Genomic DNA, 21,128 nt, shown 5'->3' with positions numbered 1-21,128 from the left:
ACAGACTAGTATTCCATTTTAGTCTACAGGTTACATCAGGCAGTAATTCTGGCCAACACCATAGTTTTGTCAGTTTTTAGTTTTATACACTCAGTTCCACCCTTATGATGAACAATTGGCATTGAGTCTGCCTTAAAGTAGTTGCACTGACTATTACAACCCTGAACACAGATGCCACTTAAATGGGGTGCCTGTGAGATAGTGCAGGCACTTCTGATTTAGATCAGATCTGACCCTTAAGACACAACCTCAAGAAGAAGAACAGAAGAAGCACCTTTATAAAGACAGGGCTAGGTTTTAAAATGATTTACTATAAACAGTTATTAGCTCAGGCAGTCTGAAATAGTTTCTTACTCATTTTAGAACACAAAGAGCTAGATTCCCAAAGCTATTTACAATTCTAAAACCAATAAGAAACAACACAAGGCAACTCACAAGCCCTGGCATCAAAAGAGTTGGTTATTTCTGGTTTGGTAACTCTTCTGGGTGTTATTATCTTTGTGAAAATGCCATGTTAAAGATGTTTTGGAGTAAATAGCTTTGAGAATTGAGCCCACAGTACACTGTTTATTAGCTGATAAAAGCTGATAAACAGGAACAAAAACATGAATTTGCAGCAACTGAATATTTTAATCAATGTATCAATAAAATACAGTTTCATATTAATAAAACTGTTTTAGACAGTTTTTGGTTTATTTGTGTAGAGATTTATGAATAGAGCCCATTATTCACAGTGCAATGCTTTCATATGGTGATTGAATATTCATGTTTTTCTTTCTGTTACTGTCCTACTAAGCACAGCAAACATGCATGAGGTCACATCTGTCTGTTGTACTGGAATGAAGAAATATGTCTTTGATAATTATCTGCAATCAAATCAGAATGAATAATATATTTCCATCACCCATCAAATGATATTGCTTTCCTCACAGTATCAATAGTATCAGCCTGTGCAGCAGCCTATGAGGATAGCTGTGTGGGTGAGGTTTGTGAGAGACTTACCAAAGATGTATCTTACTTAATCAAATGGGATGTGTTATATGTTAGACTCAGAGTCAAGAAGCTGCAGTTTAGTGCTTTTGCGCATTTATTAACAAAACAAACACAGGAATAAGAAAAAGGCACAAGGGCCAAAACAAAAGATTTAAACGAAATACACACATGTACACAAAAACTGCTGTCAGGCTGGGCATTCGGCTTCACTGAACAGATATGAGCTCACCTCTCACCAACTCCCTCCATCAAACAAAGGATTTTTCCTTTCTGACATACATGTGACCACTCTCCAATTAGCACCAATTACCTATGGGGGCATGGCCACACCTGTGATTGCTGGCAGGAATAGATTTAACCCCATCCCAACATTACATTCCCACAACACACACTACATACAGCAGCAGGGCTTCTGCCCTACCACAAAGCCTCTGCCATATCATGAATGATTCTATATATATTTTATTTAAAATGCCATATTTTGCAAATATACTTTGAAAGTAAAAAGAAACACGTATAATATGGCCTACCAAAATAAAAATCTAAATACTTTGCTTGTTTGTGGTGCTGGGGGATGGGAACACAATTAAGGAGATATCAGTTTTGGTAGTCACTAATCACCCAGTTGTTTTATATTAGTAATTAGTGGAAAATGCATTTAGGAACTGTTTGAATATGGGATGATTATATATTCAGGGATACAAATATACAATATACAGTGGATGTGAGGTTTGAATGGTGAAACAAATGTATCTTCAAAATGCTGCAATTATCCTGTAACTTTCAATCTTCTTAATCCATACAGCACTATTATTAAAAAAAAAAAAAAAAAATAGGTTGCTTGAAACGTAGCATGCAAATGGTAGCCACAAGTGATGAAACATTTCTACTGAAGTCAGTATAAATGACCCATCATTTTCTCTATAAATGACCCATCATTCCATTATGGACTGGATTATGGTATCTGTGATACAATACTTAACCTGCAGGTACATGTTGCCTTTCATAGTATAATACGTTTTACTTCTTCATGCTATAAATATGGCAGCTTTTCACATTATTACCTTGTGTCTTCCCATAGAAAATATTAAGATAGATGAATTGAGGCAAGCAATGAGAATATAGTGCTCGATAAGGCCCTAGTGTCACAGTTCACTTGCAAATGAAAATGCACAAAAGCAGTTAAGATCAGGTATTTAAAAAAAAAAAATCACAGTATCTAAAGCTGTTTAATGATTAACTGCTACATTACCGTAGCTTGTCTCGTTTGCTTTGTTTTGACTGCATTTTTGTCATGTGAAACTGGAGGAAGTGCTGTGTAACTGCACAATAAAAACAGGCTGATTTGGCATTAGAGACAGAAAAAAAAACAGGGCTGTGACAGATATTCAAATAAGTTGTAACATTGAAGAGATGGGCTTTGTATCAGAAAACTTTTGACAGAGTCGGAAATCATGTGTGATGGGTAAGTGCATTAATTTGTTACACACACATCTATATATATATATATATATATATATATATATATATATATATATATATATATATATATATATATATATACATATATATATATATTACATGGATGAAGGCTATATTTGCATCCTGAGCCATTCTGGAAAAAAAGGGATAATACCACAGTCGTGACGTCAAAAAGTGACAATTCCTCTAGAGGGAAATATACTTGGAACTTTGACCCATTCGACTCCTCGAGACAGTACAGAAATGTTCATTACTGATCAACAAAATGAGAATACTTTAAAAAAAAAAAAATGTAAAGCTGGTACATTCATATCTCAGAGAACACTGAAAAACACTATTAAAAAAAACCCAAAATAACAAAAAAACACCGAGCTGTACCGCTGAACCTCGTCTTAACATCACAAAGCTATCCATGTATTATAAAATAATAGATGGGCCTCTTTAGTGAGTTACAGGAAAACAATCCCATCTCGGGTTTCTGTGACAGTTTATAAACGACACGACCTTCGGTCTCGTAATTTATGATGTCATAGAAACCCCAGATGGAATTATTTTCCTGTAACTCACTGAAGCCTATCTATTAGTCTTAATACAAGGGCAGTAAAATGCAACTGACGTCTGAGTAACTGATACCGAGCGCTGACTGTATAACAATTACCGTATGAGGCAAATGCTGTGGACCTTCTACAAGGCTGTTGATTTTTATGAAGTCATAGCCACGTGAATGCATGAACTTTTCTTAATAGTCAAGAAAAACACATTTGTGAAATTTAGCATTTTTTTCATTTCATTAAAAATATCCTTCAGTTCTTCTGTTATTGGCCTGATCCTTGTTGTTTGGGAGTTTTCCTCATTGTTTGATTGAATGTCCAAGTCTTTATTTTGAAAGTATTTCTCTTCAAAATGTAAAGTGTTTGTTCACAAAGGAACTTCCTGTGAGAGAGCATTATGGCTTAGGAATCTGTATATATTATGGGAATATACTGTATATTTTTCAATTCAATTACAATAATGTAGAGTTCCATATATATCCAGTCACAGACAAAAATATTTGCACTCTGCACTTAATATAATATCTTTCAAGAAAACATGTTAAATACAAGCATTTAGTGAACATTAGCCCTAATTAATATGAAAAAGATGAAAAATACACAATTTCTGGTAGTTTAACAAAAAAATATTTATATAAAAAAACACTTAAGAAGTTTGAAATATTTGTTCATGACAAAAGCATTGGTACCTATACATTAAAAGTCTGTAAAAATGTAATAGAACTAATTTCAAAATATTTTCATTGATTGAAAACCATAGTAATAAGGTTGCATTATAGTCAATAGCCAGAACATATGTAATAATTTCCTGTTGAAGAACAATGTTAAGAGTTTGTTTAGTTTAGCACTGATGAAAATTGTCATTATATTACTGTATTTCTGATGACCATGGCATATTTTTTTCTCTTTTTCATGGGCCCTGCACTTAATATTATGGGGTGAATGAATGTTCACCTTCTATATTGGATTAGCAGATCAAACAGGACAGAAAGACAAAATAATTATTATAAATAAATAAATTAAGAAAAAGCAAAAACATCGACTATTTTAGTAAACAGAGAACGCTTTCACACCAGGTGTTATAATGTTGCAAAGGAGTACCTATATCTTTATAGTACTTAAATCATGTTACTTTCTAAGAATTTGTGTGAAAGGCAAAATAGATCTTAACCAGAGCCAGGCAGAGGAGGCATTGGCATTACTCACAACGAGCAAAGATCTGTTCTAAATTATGAGACGTCTTTTATCTTTTCTTGTTGCATACATCTCAGTGTCAAACATGTCAAAAAAAGCCAACACTTAGCAAGAGTTAGCAGGTGTTCCGCCCATTTCATTTGAAATAATACAGAAGACCAGTAGCCTGCTGTACCATGTTGTTATGTAGTTACTTAGCAAAGACGTGTACCTATAGATTATTACAATGTTATTTTGCGTAGTTGCAATGTACTTAATGTAAATATTTTTTGCAAGATATAACCCTAACCCTCTCCCTAACCCTAATCCTGATTCTAACCTTAACCCTGATTCTAAACCTAACCCCCTAACCCTATCCCTATCCCTAAACCTAACGCTAAATCTAACCCAACCCCCCTAATCCTAACTCTAAACCTATCCCTGACACTTGTGTACTTAAATATAAAAAAGATTTACACGTTAAGTACATTGCAACTATCCATAATAACATTGTAATTATGTGTAAGTACACATGTATTTACTAAGTAACTACTATGTAAATACACAGTAATTAGAGACACTTGGTGCAAAGGGTTACTGGAAAAGCCATAATTTCGGTTTGAATATACCCAAGTCATAAGGGTTGTCATTTAGGTCTCTTTTTTTTTTAAAAAAGCTTTTGATTGATGGCCCATATTATACACGACCCACCTATGAGGGATTCCAAACCTTGACAGCTTTCAGCCATCCCTACTTGGAGGTTCCTTAGTCACAGCTTTTAGGGTCTTAAAAAGCTCACTGTAAAGATCACGTGGTAATGACCATCATTAGTGGTGTACATGTCTTGCTTACAGAATGTTAGCTCTCACAGTGAACCGACCTACATTCATATACTACAATCAAAACATTTTACTTTCAAAAATGAGATTGCGGAACTAGTGTACATGTACTACTCCCAACCCACACCACAGGTTTCTTGACTTATAACTCATCAATATGATTTAATTTATTAAAGCAACAAAAACAGTGTATCAAGAAAAAAACAGTGCACACCAACTGGTATTAAATCTTACAAATCAGTACTTGTAATATGTATGATAACTGTGTTGCAATTTATATGAGAACATTTGTAAGAGCTTAAAGAGTAAGTAGTGGGGTTCCCAAAAATATAGCATTACACATCCCTACAAAACTGTTTATTTAACATACCTGTAATTTTCTTTTCATTGTTAACATCCTGACAACTTTTAACACTTATAACTTTAAAATCTGTGTGACGGGGTACTGCCCCGTCTTTATGATCAATGTTGGGACTGGCAGGGAGGGGGGTTAAAATTCCTCCCTGCCAGAAAAACATGTGAGAATGTGGCTGGAGCCCTAATTGACTAATCAGTAATTATTGAATAATTGGGCTCCAGCCACAGGGGATAAAAGCCAGGGGAGCGGCCCTGGCTAGGAGAGAGAGTTGAAGGAGAGTTCTAGAAGCAAGAGTGTGTTTGTATGTGCTGTTTTTCTGTTCCAGTGAAGGCAACGCCCAGCCTGGAAACTTTATTTTGTAAGTTTTTGATTTGTGTTGGTATTTTGTGTTTGAAATCTTTTTGTTTGGCCCTCGTGCTGGTTTATTTTGTATTTTTGTTTATTAAAACTTTATTTTTTTAACTTTATACTGTCTCTGAGTCTCAAACCTCGGTCAATCCTGTCACAATCTGTTTCAAAGTTATTTTCAAAATGGACGCTCTAATGCACTGGGGTTTGAGATCTGTCCTCTACATCACTGAAGGAGGAACATTTACTTTTAAAAAAAAAAAAAAACAACAAAAAACATAACAATAAATGTTCTGGTTTTTCTGTTCTGTTTCTTTAAAAGATACAGTATATTAATAATGTTTTCAACAATTATTCGTACGTGAAAACATACAATAATTTTTGACATATACCACTTGCTGTAACTACCAGGCAAATATCTCATCTATTACATTTGGTTGATGAAATGTGGTGACTCATCTTGGCCACATCTTCACAACATTCATTAAAAAGGTAAAAAAAAAAATATTTAAGATTAATTATTGGTTAGATAATTCAGGTGAACAATAGCAACTTATTTTTGAGTGTACTAAAAACAAATGTTTGTGCCTTTGTGTTTAATGGTGTTACTGCTTTTTAAAATGTACTTTTTCATGAATGGTTTAATTTGTCTCAGAAGACACTTGCTTTTTATACTCATTCTGTGTATTTTTCAGTGCCCTACTTAAGCAATAGTGCCCGTCTCTCCTGAGTGATTGCTGACCGTGATGGGAGTTATGTTTCCTGAGCTGAAGATGAGGGTGCTAATGAAAGTCAAGGTCAACTACCTCACGGTAGAGCCTTCAACGAGAGGGCACTATCACTTTTAAAAAACGTTTTTTCTCATTATTTTCTTTAAAACAACACTTTTAAACCTGGATTTATAATGATTTATTAGGTACACTTCCACTGTGAAAAGTTTTAGGAAAATAGTCCTGAACATTTTCATAAAGGACCACATACATAATGAGAAAAATCCAAAAAAATAAAAAATAAAAAATAAATATATTAAACAAATATATTGTATGGGAATGCCAATATTACTGAAGTACTCAGTTGGCAGGTGATTCTGTATCCAAGAATGCAGGTTTTTACACAAGTCCATGATCTGTGTTATTGCAGGTGTTTTTGTACCAACACCTTTATATTATATTATATTATATTGGTTTTAGTGATTAATGGGGTTCTTTAAAAGAGCAGCGTGCTTTCACAATTGTACTATTTGTAAAAAAAAATAAAAAATAAAAAAAAACATTTAGAAACATAAATGCTACACTGATATTTCAGAATGGTATGGAAGCAGTTAACAGGTTTTGAAAACCTCTCTATAGTGCAGATGACTGCATCTGGTTCTCATCTGAAGTCTGCCTTTTGCTAGAATTTGCTAGATTAATAAATGAAAAAGAAATAACATAACACTTCTTATGGCCTCACAGTCTAGTATTTTTATGAAAAGTTCAGTGGAGCCGTTAAACCCAATCACGTTTTATGGTTCTGTATATTTCAACAAAAGTACAAGTCATCAGGCAAAACACCTTCATTGTGAAGTAGGCGGGTGATTGAAAATGTTTTTCTCCATTGCTTTATGCATAACAAGACACACCCTATTGACAGCAAAGCCGTTTCTAAGTGTTTTTTAGAAGCATGGCGATCTCAGCTGGAAAATATTAGCTAAATCATATTCTGTTTTCCAGAAGTGTTTTTGAAGGCAGGTTACTGGTGTTATTCATTTTTATAGATAATATTTCATTTTTAGGTTTTTAACTGAAGCTTGTTTACTGTTAGACTCTTTTGGCTGAAATATTACTTAAATTCCAAGCTTACTATATATCTTGACAAATCATCCCAGGACTTCATCTCCTACTCGACCACCGACTTTATTCCAAGAACAAATATATAGTATATAATATAGTATAAAAATTAAATATATCATAAGGGTAATACAGTGGTATGTGTGTGTCCTGCAGTTCCACTTAAGATAAAAAATAAAATATATTACTGTAATACAACACAAGACTCATTTAGTACAGTCAGTTTAAAAAAAAAAAAAATGAAATGACCCAGCAGAAAAACCCAAAACAAGTTTATTTTGAACAGGTTAGAAATGTTAAGGTCAGATTATATTTTTGGGAATGCCTCCTGCCAGAACACCATCCATATCATCTTGTGAAGCACGCTGTATAAAATACAACTTTCTTCTTTTTCTTAATTATTGTCATGTGAAAGAAATCCAGGTCAATTTCCTAGTTAAACTTACTCAATTTAACAGAGAAGCTTCACATTGAAATCCAGGTCAATTTCCTAGTTAAACTCACTCAATTTAACAGAGAAGCTTCACATTGAAATCCAGGTCAATTTCCTAGTTAAACTCACTCAATTTAACAGAGAAGCTTCACATTGAAATCCAGGTCAATTTCCTAGTTAAACTCACTCAATTTAACAGAGAAGCTTCACATTGAAATCCAGGTCAATTTCCTAGTTAAACTCACTCAATTTAACAGAGAAGCATCACATTGAAACTGCAGACAGTGTTCTGTAAGTGTCTCTAATTACTGTGTATTTACAAAGTAGTTACTTAGTAAATGCATGTGTACGTATGCATACTTACAATGCTATCATGCATAGTTACAATGTATTTAATGTGTACATCTTTTTGACATTCTCCATAAACCACAAAAAGTAATTCTCGAAGCAAAGAGTATTTTTTCAGAATGATATAATGTAATCTGGTGCTTGTTAAGCAGTATTGAATCATCTGTATCTTTGTTAGAAACAACTCTGCACCGCTACACTAATGTCATTAGGGTTTATCACTGTGAACCCTATTTGTAGAAAAGGAATTTTGACACTGACACATGCATACCATGCAACCCTTGCCTTCAAGAGCGTTAAACCTAAAGTACCGTTTTTTTGAGAGATTTAAGAATTTTGGGGTAACATTCTTATGGTTGCTCAAGAATAGGTTAAGGATTAGTTTGGAATATGTCTGCTTATAATACATGCTGGCATTTCAAAATAATAACATTTGTAAAGTAACAAACACATTTAAACTGTTACAAACAAGCTGGATAAAGTGACAAAATACTATAGTTCACTTAAATAAACTTAGAGACAAATACATCTTCGGTCAAATGGTTACTTTTCAGTAGCCTAATTAGGTCAGAAGTCAAGGTTACGTGCAAATCACACACATAATTATAACCTTTAATCTTCAGTTGTATATTTTTTTTAAGAAGGTAATTATTTATTTATTCATTAAGTTAATTGACTGGTGCTTAGAAGATCTGTTATGGTCTATTGTTATCCTCAACATAATCTTAAAAAACACAATTTTCTTTTATCAGGAAAGTTTTAAACCACTTATAACAAAATACTTTATCTAAACTTTTCAACTTAAGAAGTAAAGTACAGTTTGTAATAACGACTCCACCTAAGCTGATAACATCAATATGCTATGTTCATTTTGAGAAATGATTTGAACTTTCCCTCTAACAGGGTTGTTTGTGGGTCATTACTTGCGAGACCAAGGAACACATATTCTGCATTTAATACCTCTGCATGTGTTTCAGAAAGGAGAAGAGGAGCTGGACAAATCAGAGCTACCTTACAGACAGACATGCACAAATGAGAGGACTTACATATTATTACAAAAAGGACAAATGAGAGAAGTTTAAGAATTAAAAATGTTAAAAATGAACTTCTAACCCTCTCTCAAACAGTTAAGAATCTATAAACTTGATTTAAATAATCCAAATGATCTTTAAAAAAAACAGTCCTGAACAAAAATTCCTAACAAATGTTTGAATAGGGGTCATTGTAACATATCAAATACTTTTCTGTTGTTACTGTTGTTTGCTCTCATAATTTCAGTAAATGTCCGAAGTGTTTTGTTCACACTTTGTTTAAAGATCTGTTTATATAATATCTATAAATGTACTACTGAAGGTTTTGAATATACATTTATTACAATAAAATTTATGACACATTAATGACACATATAGATTTATGTCATGTTCTCAAGTAATTAGAAGAATGATTACAAACATCTTAGTTCCATGTTCTTTTAACACCATGGGTCCTATTTACAAAGATTAATTTTGTTGGTATGAATAGCATGATGAAAACTTGCTAAACTACAGCCAAGCATGTTACAGCATACAGTAGGACAAATAGTAAAGCAAGGTATAGCAAAATGCTCAATTGCCAAGATTAAGGAAGCAACAAATACACATCAGTCTAACAAATAAATCTGCCCTGTTATGGACTTTTTAATACTGGTGTAAATCAATGTGATCACTTATCTTAAGCACACCTAGCAACCAGCAGCAGACTTGTATACAAACAAACCATGTGAAGCTTAAGGCAAGGAGGCTGACAGTCTTGGATGTAGTAAAAGGTTGCATTACTTAAATGTTAATCATGATAAGTGTTAACATAATAGATATTGTTTATTATTGGTGTGGACCTCAGTAACCTGTGATTGGTTTCATGTTTGCGTGGAGTATGTTTGGAATTAATTTGTTTTGGGGGTGTGACAGAAAGACAATGATTCTTGGTGGTAAATCTCCCTCTTGACCTGTGAGGGTGCAAAGTAACGGGAACAGAGTACCCCGGACTACTTGGCCTGACACTTCGTTCCGAGGGTTAAAAGGAAGTCGGTCATTTAGAAAAGGGGCGGAGCTTCGGTACACTAACTCATCGACCCGGAAGGGAAATTATGTGGGAACCACGGATTGGAGGAGTGACTGCAATCGTTTACCAAGGGGTCATGAGTGACGGTATAAATAGGGGTTGAAGCAACGTAATCTGTTCCTTCGTGTTGGTTAATGAAAAGTGACCGGAAGGACCCGTGTTTTTGTGAATCAGTATTGTGAGTGTTTGTTTTGTTCTGTCTATTTGTTGCTTGTAATCATTAGACAGCTAACATGTTCTGGAGCTGTCGCCAGAGGCCAGAACAAACCCGGAGTAGCACTTCACTCGTAGCACAATAAACTGTATTTTTACCACAATGACTAATTCACGCACTAAACAGACTTGTGTATGCTTTTTGTGTTTAATGTGGGGATACAATAATGGGACTATTATTTTGAGACAAACCAGGGGATTATAACATAAGTAATACACGCCGCTGTATTACTTACCAGCTTTATTATTTACTGTTTGTTTTGCTGTCAGGCACTGGACATACAAGAAATAAAAACAAACCTTTGCACCTGGATTACAATTGTCTGTCTGTTATTTGCTCTCCTGCACCTGCACACTATTAACCACTTTGCCACAGGGGGGCAGACAGTTCATCACTGAAAACTGTATTTTTTGCTATATGTTCCATTAGGTGTATAGTTTTGGAACACAGGTGCTGGGTTGCTGCCATACAATGGCACTTTAGAATCAAGGATGAATTTATCACCCAGAACATATAGATGTGGGTGATAACTTGAGAAAGAACTGGAAGAGCTGGACTTTTAACTTCCTTTTCAAAAACATAATAAATTAATTAGGACTGAACTGTTACTCAGCAGAGGAAGAAACACAGGAAAGCTCTTATTTTTGGAAACATAAGTATTTACCTTCATTAGTTCAAATTATAAAAACACCAATACAGCAAGTCACATTTGTGTATCTTCTTTTTTAAACAGTGCTATTGCATAGCACTGTTTAAAAAAAAAGAAAAAGAAAAATCACATGTTTTTGTATGATGTACCAGTCATACACTGCTATGGCAACAAAGGCCCTAACACTCACTCCCCCTTACTATGTCACCCATTGCAGCATATTTTTAAGTGGCTATAGCTAATACAATAATTCACATGTACAGTTTTGAAAGTAGCATGTGTTATTTTCATTTTAAATGTCAAACACTTTATGGAATTAATTAATTAGCTTATAGCTCTTTTATTAAGTATGTAAGAGGAGCATGTTAATAAGCTATATGCAGTGCTGCAGTGCATGAATGATTTATTCATGACATTATCTACCGCTCTGCTTTATCCTCCCTCTGTCTCCCTAAGTGGGGATGTGGTGACTGGCTGCAGGCTCACGGAGGATTCTTGATATCATACACAAAGCTATAGTTAAGTGGGTGATACGTTTTACAGAGATGCTGAGCTGGTCCATAGGAGATACAAACCTGACTGTAATGACTTTAATGTTGTACAAATATGATTTGATAACTGCAGAAATCATAATCACTGCTGGAAGTCAAATTTGTTATTGCTTGTACTTCTTGTACTTATTTGCTTTAGTGTCCTGAGGGGTTGCTGATGGGGCAGAAATAATCTTGGAGCCCATAAATAAAACATAACCAGAGTTATATAAATATCAAGGTATAATTACTATTAACAGCATGCATACTAACTAAATACATATCTATATGCACAAGGACTGGACAAATATTTGGAAACTCCTGACATTTGTGACAGTTCCTCATATGACTGATTGATTTGTTATGCAGATAGAATTCCTTAGTTGCAGTCACGAAAAGCAAGGCAGCAGATCTGAAGAACTTTGATAGATGTCTGATATTAGGCACTTGGTTGGCTGGTGCTTCTGTATTCAACACTGCACAAAATACTCTCTCAAAAATTAGGACACTGTGGGCCATTCTGGTGAACAGACTTTGCTACAGATATCAACCCCCTGAACTACCTACAGTAATAGCTATATAGAACTGATGACCTTTCACGTACAGTAAAGTGCTTAATTTGTGCTTCTCACTCCAACCTTCTTCAGTCACATTATTTATTTTTAGCTTTAAGTTAACACCAGTATCAACCATGAACTGTGAGCCTGTAACTGAGATGGAGAATCACTATTTTAACACGTAAGTTTGCAGTAAGTAAATTAATTAGGACAGTGGCTGAATGAAGTAACTGACCCAAGAGAGTGAAATAGCCTGGGTTACTTGGGCAGATGGCCCTTATATATACCAATCACAGGCATAGGGTTAGGGTTAGGGTTAGAGTTAGAGTGACAGCGAGGATGAGGGTTAAGGTTAGGATTAGGGTTATGTTTTGTTCCATCACTGTGGTAGTGGCCATGTGCTAGTCAGTAATCAATTTGAACAGTGATTCTTTAGTTCCCTGTAGCACATTTAAAAAAATAATTAAATTCTAGCAAGCTTTTTTAGGAATCTTCTGTAATATATATATATATATATATATATATATATATATATATATATATATATATATATATATATTATAATCATGAAGGCATTTGTGCACATCAAAACTTTTTTTATAAAAAAAGGTGCTGACTAATATAAGGCATTTTATTTTATATTAAAGAATGTCTCTACAAGGACATAAAATAGTTCTTAGCAATGATAAACCAACCTCACATACCTCATACCTCACTTGATTGTTGATATCTGTGGAGACAGGACTGGTCGCACACTCAGCTTTTCTTTATTCTTTAAGACATGACCACTGATAACAATTCTTGTATAGCTACACCTGATGAAGACACGGTATATTGTTTTAAGCGTCATCTAGTGATCTGCCTGTTTAGATGAAGTTTCATTTTGTTTTGTTTGCATTACAGTGCTGTAGGTGGTGCTGCTGGTGCTTACTACTTATGTAATTTGAAATGACTTACTCTTTAATAATGGTTATCCAGTGGCTCACCTAGTAAAATCACTGTCATTTGGAGTGCAAGGTGAGCCATGCAAATGTGATTCGAATCCCACTTGCGATGAGTTGCCAGTCTTACACTGCATTGACCTTTTCATTAACGCAAGGTTAGGGAGGAAAGTCTGTTGGGGCAAGTTTGCCTCATTGTGCTTCAGTGACTACAACTGGTCAGGCATTTGATAAGTTCAGGCTTTTCCAGGCTGGGCCCTTGTCTCCAGGCTTCTGTAGCTTAGAAACACCCACTGACAGTGGGATTTGATTTGCTCGACAACATGAACCATGGTTGATGTAAACAGTTAATCTTCTGTCCACCTGATCTGTGGGTTGGAGCGGATGATAAAGAAAGTAATAAAATCACAAGGACAGATGTTCATTTGTAATGTTACTTTCATTTTATTTATTAGGGCACTGTGATATTATTCATATATCAGGCTTATTAGGTGCGTGTTTATACATTCTCACAGATTGAAAGCACCATTTACATCTGATGTTGGCACAATCGCTAGCTTATTTTCCTGCATAGCCTTCCTTTATTCACAGGTCATACTGCACTTTGCACTTTTTTAGTAATAGTTGTTTGAATTTAGTTTCAGTTGCTACCTTGTGGGTTTTGATTTAGTTGAAACTATATGCAAGCCTACCAAAGTAAGACTCAAAACGTACAGAACAGAAGCAGCTTGGCATTTGACGCTGAGGGTCTCCCCTCTGTCATGACATTTTCTTTATATATTTTGAGCTTCTTTACAGAATATATATTTATGTTTTACTATATTATCATTATCCATTCTATGTGTCAGTAGTACCAATTACAGATAGATTAAGATGCTCATTTCTTTAAACTGTTTTTTAGAACAATGTACAATGTTTTTGAAGCTCATATCAATTGAAATATCAAGGAGGATGAATACAAATGATACTGTTGTCCCTAAGGATAGGTTTATATGCAACAAATTATGTGTTTTACTACTTGTTTACTGAATAAACCAGGAGTGGGGTAACAATATCCTTTTGGTAGTTTTGGCAATCGGGAATAGCAAGTCACAGTACAGTAATTAATAATTTGCTTTCAACATCTTAACATTTGGAGTGTGAATCCTACATGGACCAAGTTTTATTATATATAATTATGAAGCTACAATTTTGAAGAACATTATTGCAACGACTAATTAACGCATACGAAGAACAAAACTACACATAATATTACCAAAAGGATACGGTGCACTGGTTTGGATCACATCTGGTTGCTAGTTAATGCAGTGGTTTCTTTCAGTTTCTTATTTAGCTTTTGTCTAGATTTTCCTGTACCTTCAGTTTTTGACAATCAGATACACAGTGTGTGGAGAAGAAGGGGGAGTTTGTTATGGACCTCTTGTTAAGTAAATTAACAAGGGCACGGCTGGCTTCTGTGCTGCCTCGTTCGGCTGGTTTTCTGCTTAGGTGAGTGCGGGCAAAGAGGAAAAGCTCAGCCTGAACTCCTCGCCTTCCAGAAGTTTCCTAAAAAAACCCAGATTAGAATGTCTTTGTTAGTATTGAACAATGTATGTAAAAGTTCATTCTTCTTTGTTCTTTTATAAGAGGAAACTATTTGCCACAACATGTAGTGAAACTTTTGGTAATACTTTACATTAAGTGACACAGCGATTACACATATGGCCGTGCAGATGCAATGCAAAAACATGTTTTTTGGGGGGGGGTTACACTTTACATTAAGTGTCTCATTACTGTGTACTTACATAGTAAATACATGTGTACTTACACATAATTAAAATGTTATTATGCATAGTTAAAATGTACTTAACGTGTAACATTTTTTGCATGATATATGTAAGTAAACAATTGTATCAGAAAAGGGTTGAGGCCTGGCCCTGCAAATAATATGTTTTTGTTTCATTATAAATATGGTTTGGTGGCTAGGTTTTAATTGACTAATTGATTATAAATTAACCCTGGTCATCTGGAAAGCCATCCCTTTATTCTTCTTTATTCTACACTGTTCTGTGCTGTGTTTACAAGCTGAAAGCCTTACGAATGTGTGTTTAACCAAGGTGAGTGAACCAAGACCCAGGACCACCGCGTGTTTAACCAGGATCCTTGGTATACTAGAGACGAACTCTCACGACTGTGTGTGGAACCAGGGTGAGCTACCAGTGATCACTGCGTGTTAAACTGGGATTGTAGGTATATAGTAAACGGATTAGGGATTTTAATTCCACAAGAGTGTATATTGTCTGTGTTAGGAAGAAGGTTCCTGGTGTGGGACCTCCCTGTAGAGCGAAAATAGCGCATGGTCCAAGCTTGGCCACCTTTTATTTCCTAGTTGTTTTTGTACAGTTTTTTTGCCTTATTTTGTATATTCATGTACCTGTTTGTATATTGCAGTGGTTAGTGGCGGACACCAACCAATGCAACTGCCTGCAACCCCTTGTAAATAAAAAAAAACTGGACTCCTGAGCAGCGTTTCAACGTCAAACCCTTTGTGTCTCGCTCGTCTCTCAGCAGATACCCACACAATTACAGTTATGTTTAGAGTTACGGTTAGGGGGAGTTAGGGTATGATTTAAAGTTTAGGGTTAGGGTTATATCATGCAAAAAATGTACACATTAAGTACACTGTAACTATGCATAATAACATTGGATTAATGTGTAAGTACATATGTATTTAGTAAGTAACTTCTATGTAAATACACAGTAATTAGAGACACTTAATGTAAAGTGTTACCTTATTTAAAATTTGAAAGCTTCTTTTGTAATAAACAATGTAATTGCACAAATTGTTACATAGTTAGTAAATTGTAATTACACAACCGTATGTGTAAAGATACTTTAATTACAAAATAAGTTGCCAACATTTTTCATGTTGTTATTAAGCTTATTGTTGCATTGCAACTACACTGCCACTTGTGTATGTGTCATGTTATTACAATGTAATTACAGTGTAACTGCATGTAATAATGCATAATGTTGTCACATGGCACACTTTTGGGTCATGGGATTTGACTTGTTTACATGGTTGACTGATTCCCAGGTAAGTTAACCTAAAATAGTTAATACATACTGTATTATTACTGCCCCTTTTCACATTTGTTTGTCCTTTGCTTGTCTTTTCTACTTTAATTAAAAAAAATATGCTACAGATGGTGCTGGGTCCTGGTACCTGATCAGTTCAGGTGTTGTAGTCTAAAAGAGAAAACACACAGAGACAGCTTCCTGCAGAGGTAACTAATCCAAGTACTAACCAAGCCCAACCTTTCTTACATTCTGAGTGCATTTCAAACTCATCCAAGTACTAACCAAGCCCAACCTTTCTTACATTCTGAGTGCATTTCAAACTCATCCAAGTACTAACCAAGCCCAACCTTTCTTACATTCTGAGTGCATTTCACAATCTTTTTTTAAGTTCTAAACTATTTAGACAGCTTTTTTGTTGTTTGGTAGAAACTGCTTACAAGTCATGTCTTATAAAAGGTTTAATTTAATTAATCAGCGTAGACCTTAAGATCTTACTTTAAATACCTCAGGTGTTTAAGCTTTGTGAATAGGTTTGATTACTTTTATTGTATAAATAACTACTTTAATGTTAGATTTCAACACTACCTTACATGGTTAAACACATTAAGCAGCTGCTGCATTCATAACTGGCATTTATCTTTTGTTGGACTTCAATCTTTTTGATTGGGCTCTGAAGGGTGACAGTGAGATGTGTGACTCGTACAAATACAGCACCCTTTTGTACCATGGATAACAATGATTCCATGGTTTGACAATAGTGAGCACGGTTTGACTGCCATGCCATATTTCAGTCAGGGTCTGCCAATGGTTAACCATGTAAATGATGGTGTAGCAGGGCAGAGAAGAGCCCTGCACATAATTAGTGGGACAGGGCAAAGCCATGCTGTTTAATTGTATTATTGTGGGGTGTATTTACAATATAATTTACAGAAAATAATCATGTTACATACATCCCACAATAATACATTTAAACAGAAGGGCTTCGCCCTGCCCCATTAATTACCTCCATGACTCTCCTCTGCCCTGCTACAGAGTAAATCAGAGTAAATAGTTTGATGAAAACACTGGTTTGTAACATGATTTCAATTTGATATGAATATAAGGGATAAGACAGCAATATATAAACTAACTCATGCATACAAGTCCCCAGGTCAACAAACAAATAAACAGGATCAGGCAAGTGTATAAATCAAAAACCCTGGAGTAAATTTGGGTACATGCATTGATTTATTGCAGATTATCTAAAAGTAGTTTATAACACTGTGTTGCAAATAAATGACAGAACGACTGGATGTAGCACAACATAGACTTAATGCAGAGTGAACAACCATTTAAATGACTCAGGTCATATGCTTACTTGGTGCAATGTGCATTATAAATGTATATGTTGCAGTTACCTGTATGCAGCTATTTCAATATCCAAGGCCATCTTGACATTCAGGAGATTTTGATATTCTCTCAGGTAGTGTGCCATCTCCTGCTTGGCATCATTTATATCTTTCTCTAATTCATTTATCCTTTCCTGAAATAACAAAAAAAGAAGCAAGGACTTAATAAACTACTTTTTTACAAGCCAGGTTAACCCCTTCAGGATTGAGATCACATATATGCAATGTAAACACTTACAGTACATACTTTATGTGATAAAACTACAATAACCTTTTTTTTTCTAGTAAAAAAGTTGTAGCTAGCAGGTTCAATGTGCAACTTCAAACATAAAAATGTAATTTATGCACCGTAATATTGGATATTAATCTCCTTTAGTGCTTATTTAACCTTCAGCCACAGTTATAGCAATTGCTTGGTATCCTTTTACAAATAGATTATTGGCTATTTTGGGTATCCTTTTTAAATACAGTACACATTTATTGCATTGTCTCAATAAAATATGATAGAAATAGCAACAAAAAAATCCATTATGAAGAATGTGAAATCCATGGAGAATTGAATTGGTTGGCATTTAATTTTTAACACTGAAGTATATGTGTTTCATCTCACAGCTGCGATGTGTGTTTGTTCTCTTCCAAGCAAGACATGCAAGACACAGTGCAGTCACAGTGCAAGCTTTTACCTGATACTTCTCAACTTCTCTGGACTGCTTTTCCTCCATATTCTCTAGCTGCTTGCTGAGGGACTCGATGACATTCTTGAGGGCTTCAATCTCTGAGGACCGGGATAGGAGCAGGCTCCTGTACTCTGAAGTCTCTTCTTTGATGGACCTTACCGCTTCGTTGTTCTTGTTGGCCATCTCAGTTACTGTGGCAAACTTGGCACTGTACCAGTCTTCAGCAGCTTGCATGTTCTTGTTGGCCAGTTTCTCATATTGGGATCGGATCTCCTTCAGAGCCAGGGAGAGGTCAGGCTTGGCCACCTCCATGTCTACAGTAATGTTAGCAGTTTGGATCTGCGATGAAAGCTCGTTGTTCTCCTCAGAGAAGACCTTCCTGAGGAAGGAGATCTCGTCCACCAGGGAGCTGATGCTACCATCAATATCGCTGTTGGCCAGCACTGCCTTATCCGCCTCATCCCGGATCTTCTGCACGGAGTCCTCAGCATCCATCCGCAGACGCACCTCTTTCTCATACTTGTCCTTCATCTGGCCATAGACATCCTGCAGGTGGTCCCTCTCCGCCTCCATGCGCATCTTCTCGTTGGTCTCAGAGTCCAGCAGAGCCCTCAGGTTGCGCACCTCCTGCTCATAAATGAGGTGCAGTCGGGAGGGGTCATTCTGCCTCTGTCTGAGGGCTTCCAGCTCCACCAATAACACCTTGTTCTGCTGCTCCAGGTAGTGGACCTTCTCAATGTAGCTGGCAAAGCGGTCATTGAGGTCCACCAGCTGCTCCTTCTCCTTGGCCCTTAGGCCGAGCAGCTCGGTGTTGAGGTTGCTCACCTGGGAAAGGTTCATCCTGTCCAAGGAGTCCGGCATGGAGGAGAGGAAGGTGGTCCGGGTGGATCTCTTGACAGAGGGAGAGGATCGGTGCATGGGATACATGGAGGAGGAGATTGAGGATTTGGCTGGACAGATGCTCCTATAATCATCCCAGGGCCTGCGAGGATTATAGGGGTCGTAGCTCATGATGTCTGCTCTTTTATGTTTTTTTTTTTGTAAGTTTAGTCCCCCTTTTTCTGCACACCTTACTGCGTGAGCTGCTGTCTGCCACTGCACCAGTTCAGAAATGCTGCAGAGCCTTCCGTTTTATACAGCAGCCTACTCCATCCCAAGGGAGCTGCAGCATAAAGGAATTGATTGACCTCGCAGCCAATGGGAAAATGCTGCATTGTGGAAGAGAGATTAATTTTCTGTTTCTCGGTTTAAACTGCTCAGCATTCTGGAGGAGGTGAGTTATTGTATTTCTTTTAGACACATCACCATCAAAAAAAAAAAAAACCTCACACACAGTTTCTGCTTTACTGACACAGAGCTCTTTATTATCAAATTGGCATTTAAAATTTTCCTCATCTTTCTTTCTGTCTGCCTTTTAATGGTTATGTTCAATTCAATATAAAGTCCTAGCAATACAAATAACATTTAAAGACTAGCTGATGATTTAAAGTCTAAATAATACTGTACATGGAAAATGGCAGTATAATATATATGTCTTGTTGACGTGTTGAAAATATTGATGGGGAGGGGGGCTACTGTATGTCCCAGAAATCCACTGAAGTCCACAATCCTGTTGTAGTATTATTATTATTATTATTATTATTATTATTATTATTATTTACAATGTAAATAACATTTAAATGAATTTAAAAATATTACCATCCTCTACATTATAACACTGACAGTAGCAATGCAGTTTATGTTACACTAAAAGTTAAAGTGGGTACTGTACTGTACCACTTACCCACTTGAGTTCAGATGGTGTCACATTTTCTAACATTCTGTGCAGGGTTGGCTATGCTGCAACAAAGAAGGGCTATGTTTGATATTGTTGTAGGTTAGGCTGTTTTCAATGAGTTCTGTAGCTCCTCAAGAAGTACAAAGTTGACTCAATGAACCCAGTCTTCTCCTATTCAAATGTACCCTTTCCTCCCAGAGCTTTCACATTTCCAAGATGGTTTTGTAAGGAGAATTTCATTATAATGTATGCATGGCATTAGTAATGGGGAAAAAAAATCTTATTGTCCACCTTTTTGCATAATTAATCAATTGTGCTGAATTGGACAAATATTAATTCCCCTGGGATTACAATATTAGTTTACACCAGTATCCATTCTAAAGTTTTGCTAAAATAAGCAAAAGATCAATCTAAACTGAGCCCGTCTCCCCTACCTTAGTCTTTAAGTGAACTAGGAAAGAGAAAAAGTTCAAAATAGCTTAGTTTTTTACAAGAAAAGACAGGGTTTCATAAAATAGTTTGTATGAACCTTAATAAAACCCTATCTACTCATTTTCAAGCACAGTTCTGCAGTAAGCGGGGTCTAGAAACAAACTCATTTTTGATGCATTGCCCAGCCACTAGTGAAACCGCAGAGTATCAGTAAGTGCTGACATATATAAAAGGAAAGATACAGCATATAGGAATGTTATTGCTAAATTGTAGCCTATAGCTTAAAACAGTCACAGGGATTGTGACATTATTGCACAATTGTGGCAACTTTTGTAACCCAGGGGCTATGGTTAAGTAATTGAACAAAATAATAATAGAAAACAGGAACTTTTGGTTTTTCCTGCCACAACACTAAAAGTGCATTTCCTGTGTTACAATTCTCAAGCAAA

General features: G+C 35.7%; 2 protein-coding genes across 2 annotated transcripts in view; one reads left to right on the top strand and one right to left on the bottom strand.

Annotated features, from left to right (window-relative positions):
• LOC131702136 (uncharacterized) overlaps nucleotides 1–21,128 on the top strand; it is a 283,941-nt gene that overhangs the window by 110,883 nt on the left and 151,930 nt on the right. The window lies entirely within an intron of this gene.
• On the bottom strand, nucleotides 13,766–19,581 carry LOC117408655 (neurofilament light polypeptide-like). The gene is made up of 3 exons (XM_034013843.3): nucleotides 18,477–19,581; nucleotides 17,803–17,927; nucleotides 13,766–14,890 (listed from the first exon to the last, which is right to left on the bottom strand). Exons 1-3 carry the CDS (start codon nucleotides 19,479–19,481, stop codon nucleotides 14,830–14,832), a joined length of 1,191 nt encoding a protein of 396 aa, XP_033869734.1. The 5' UTR covers nucleotides 19,482–19,581; the 3' UTR covers nucleotides 13,766–14,829.

Source organism: Acipenser ruthenus, chromosome 2, assembly GCF_902713425.1.
Source record: "Acipenser ruthenus chromosome 2, fAciRut3.2 maternal haplotype, whole genome shotgun sequence".
Lineage (NCBI taxonomy): Eukaryota > Metazoa > Chordata > Actinopteri > Acipenseriformes > Acipenseridae > Acipenser > Acipenser ruthenus.
The sequence above is the reverse complement of the archived record's forward strand: the minus strand, read 5'-3'. Positions and strand labels throughout refer to the sequence as shown.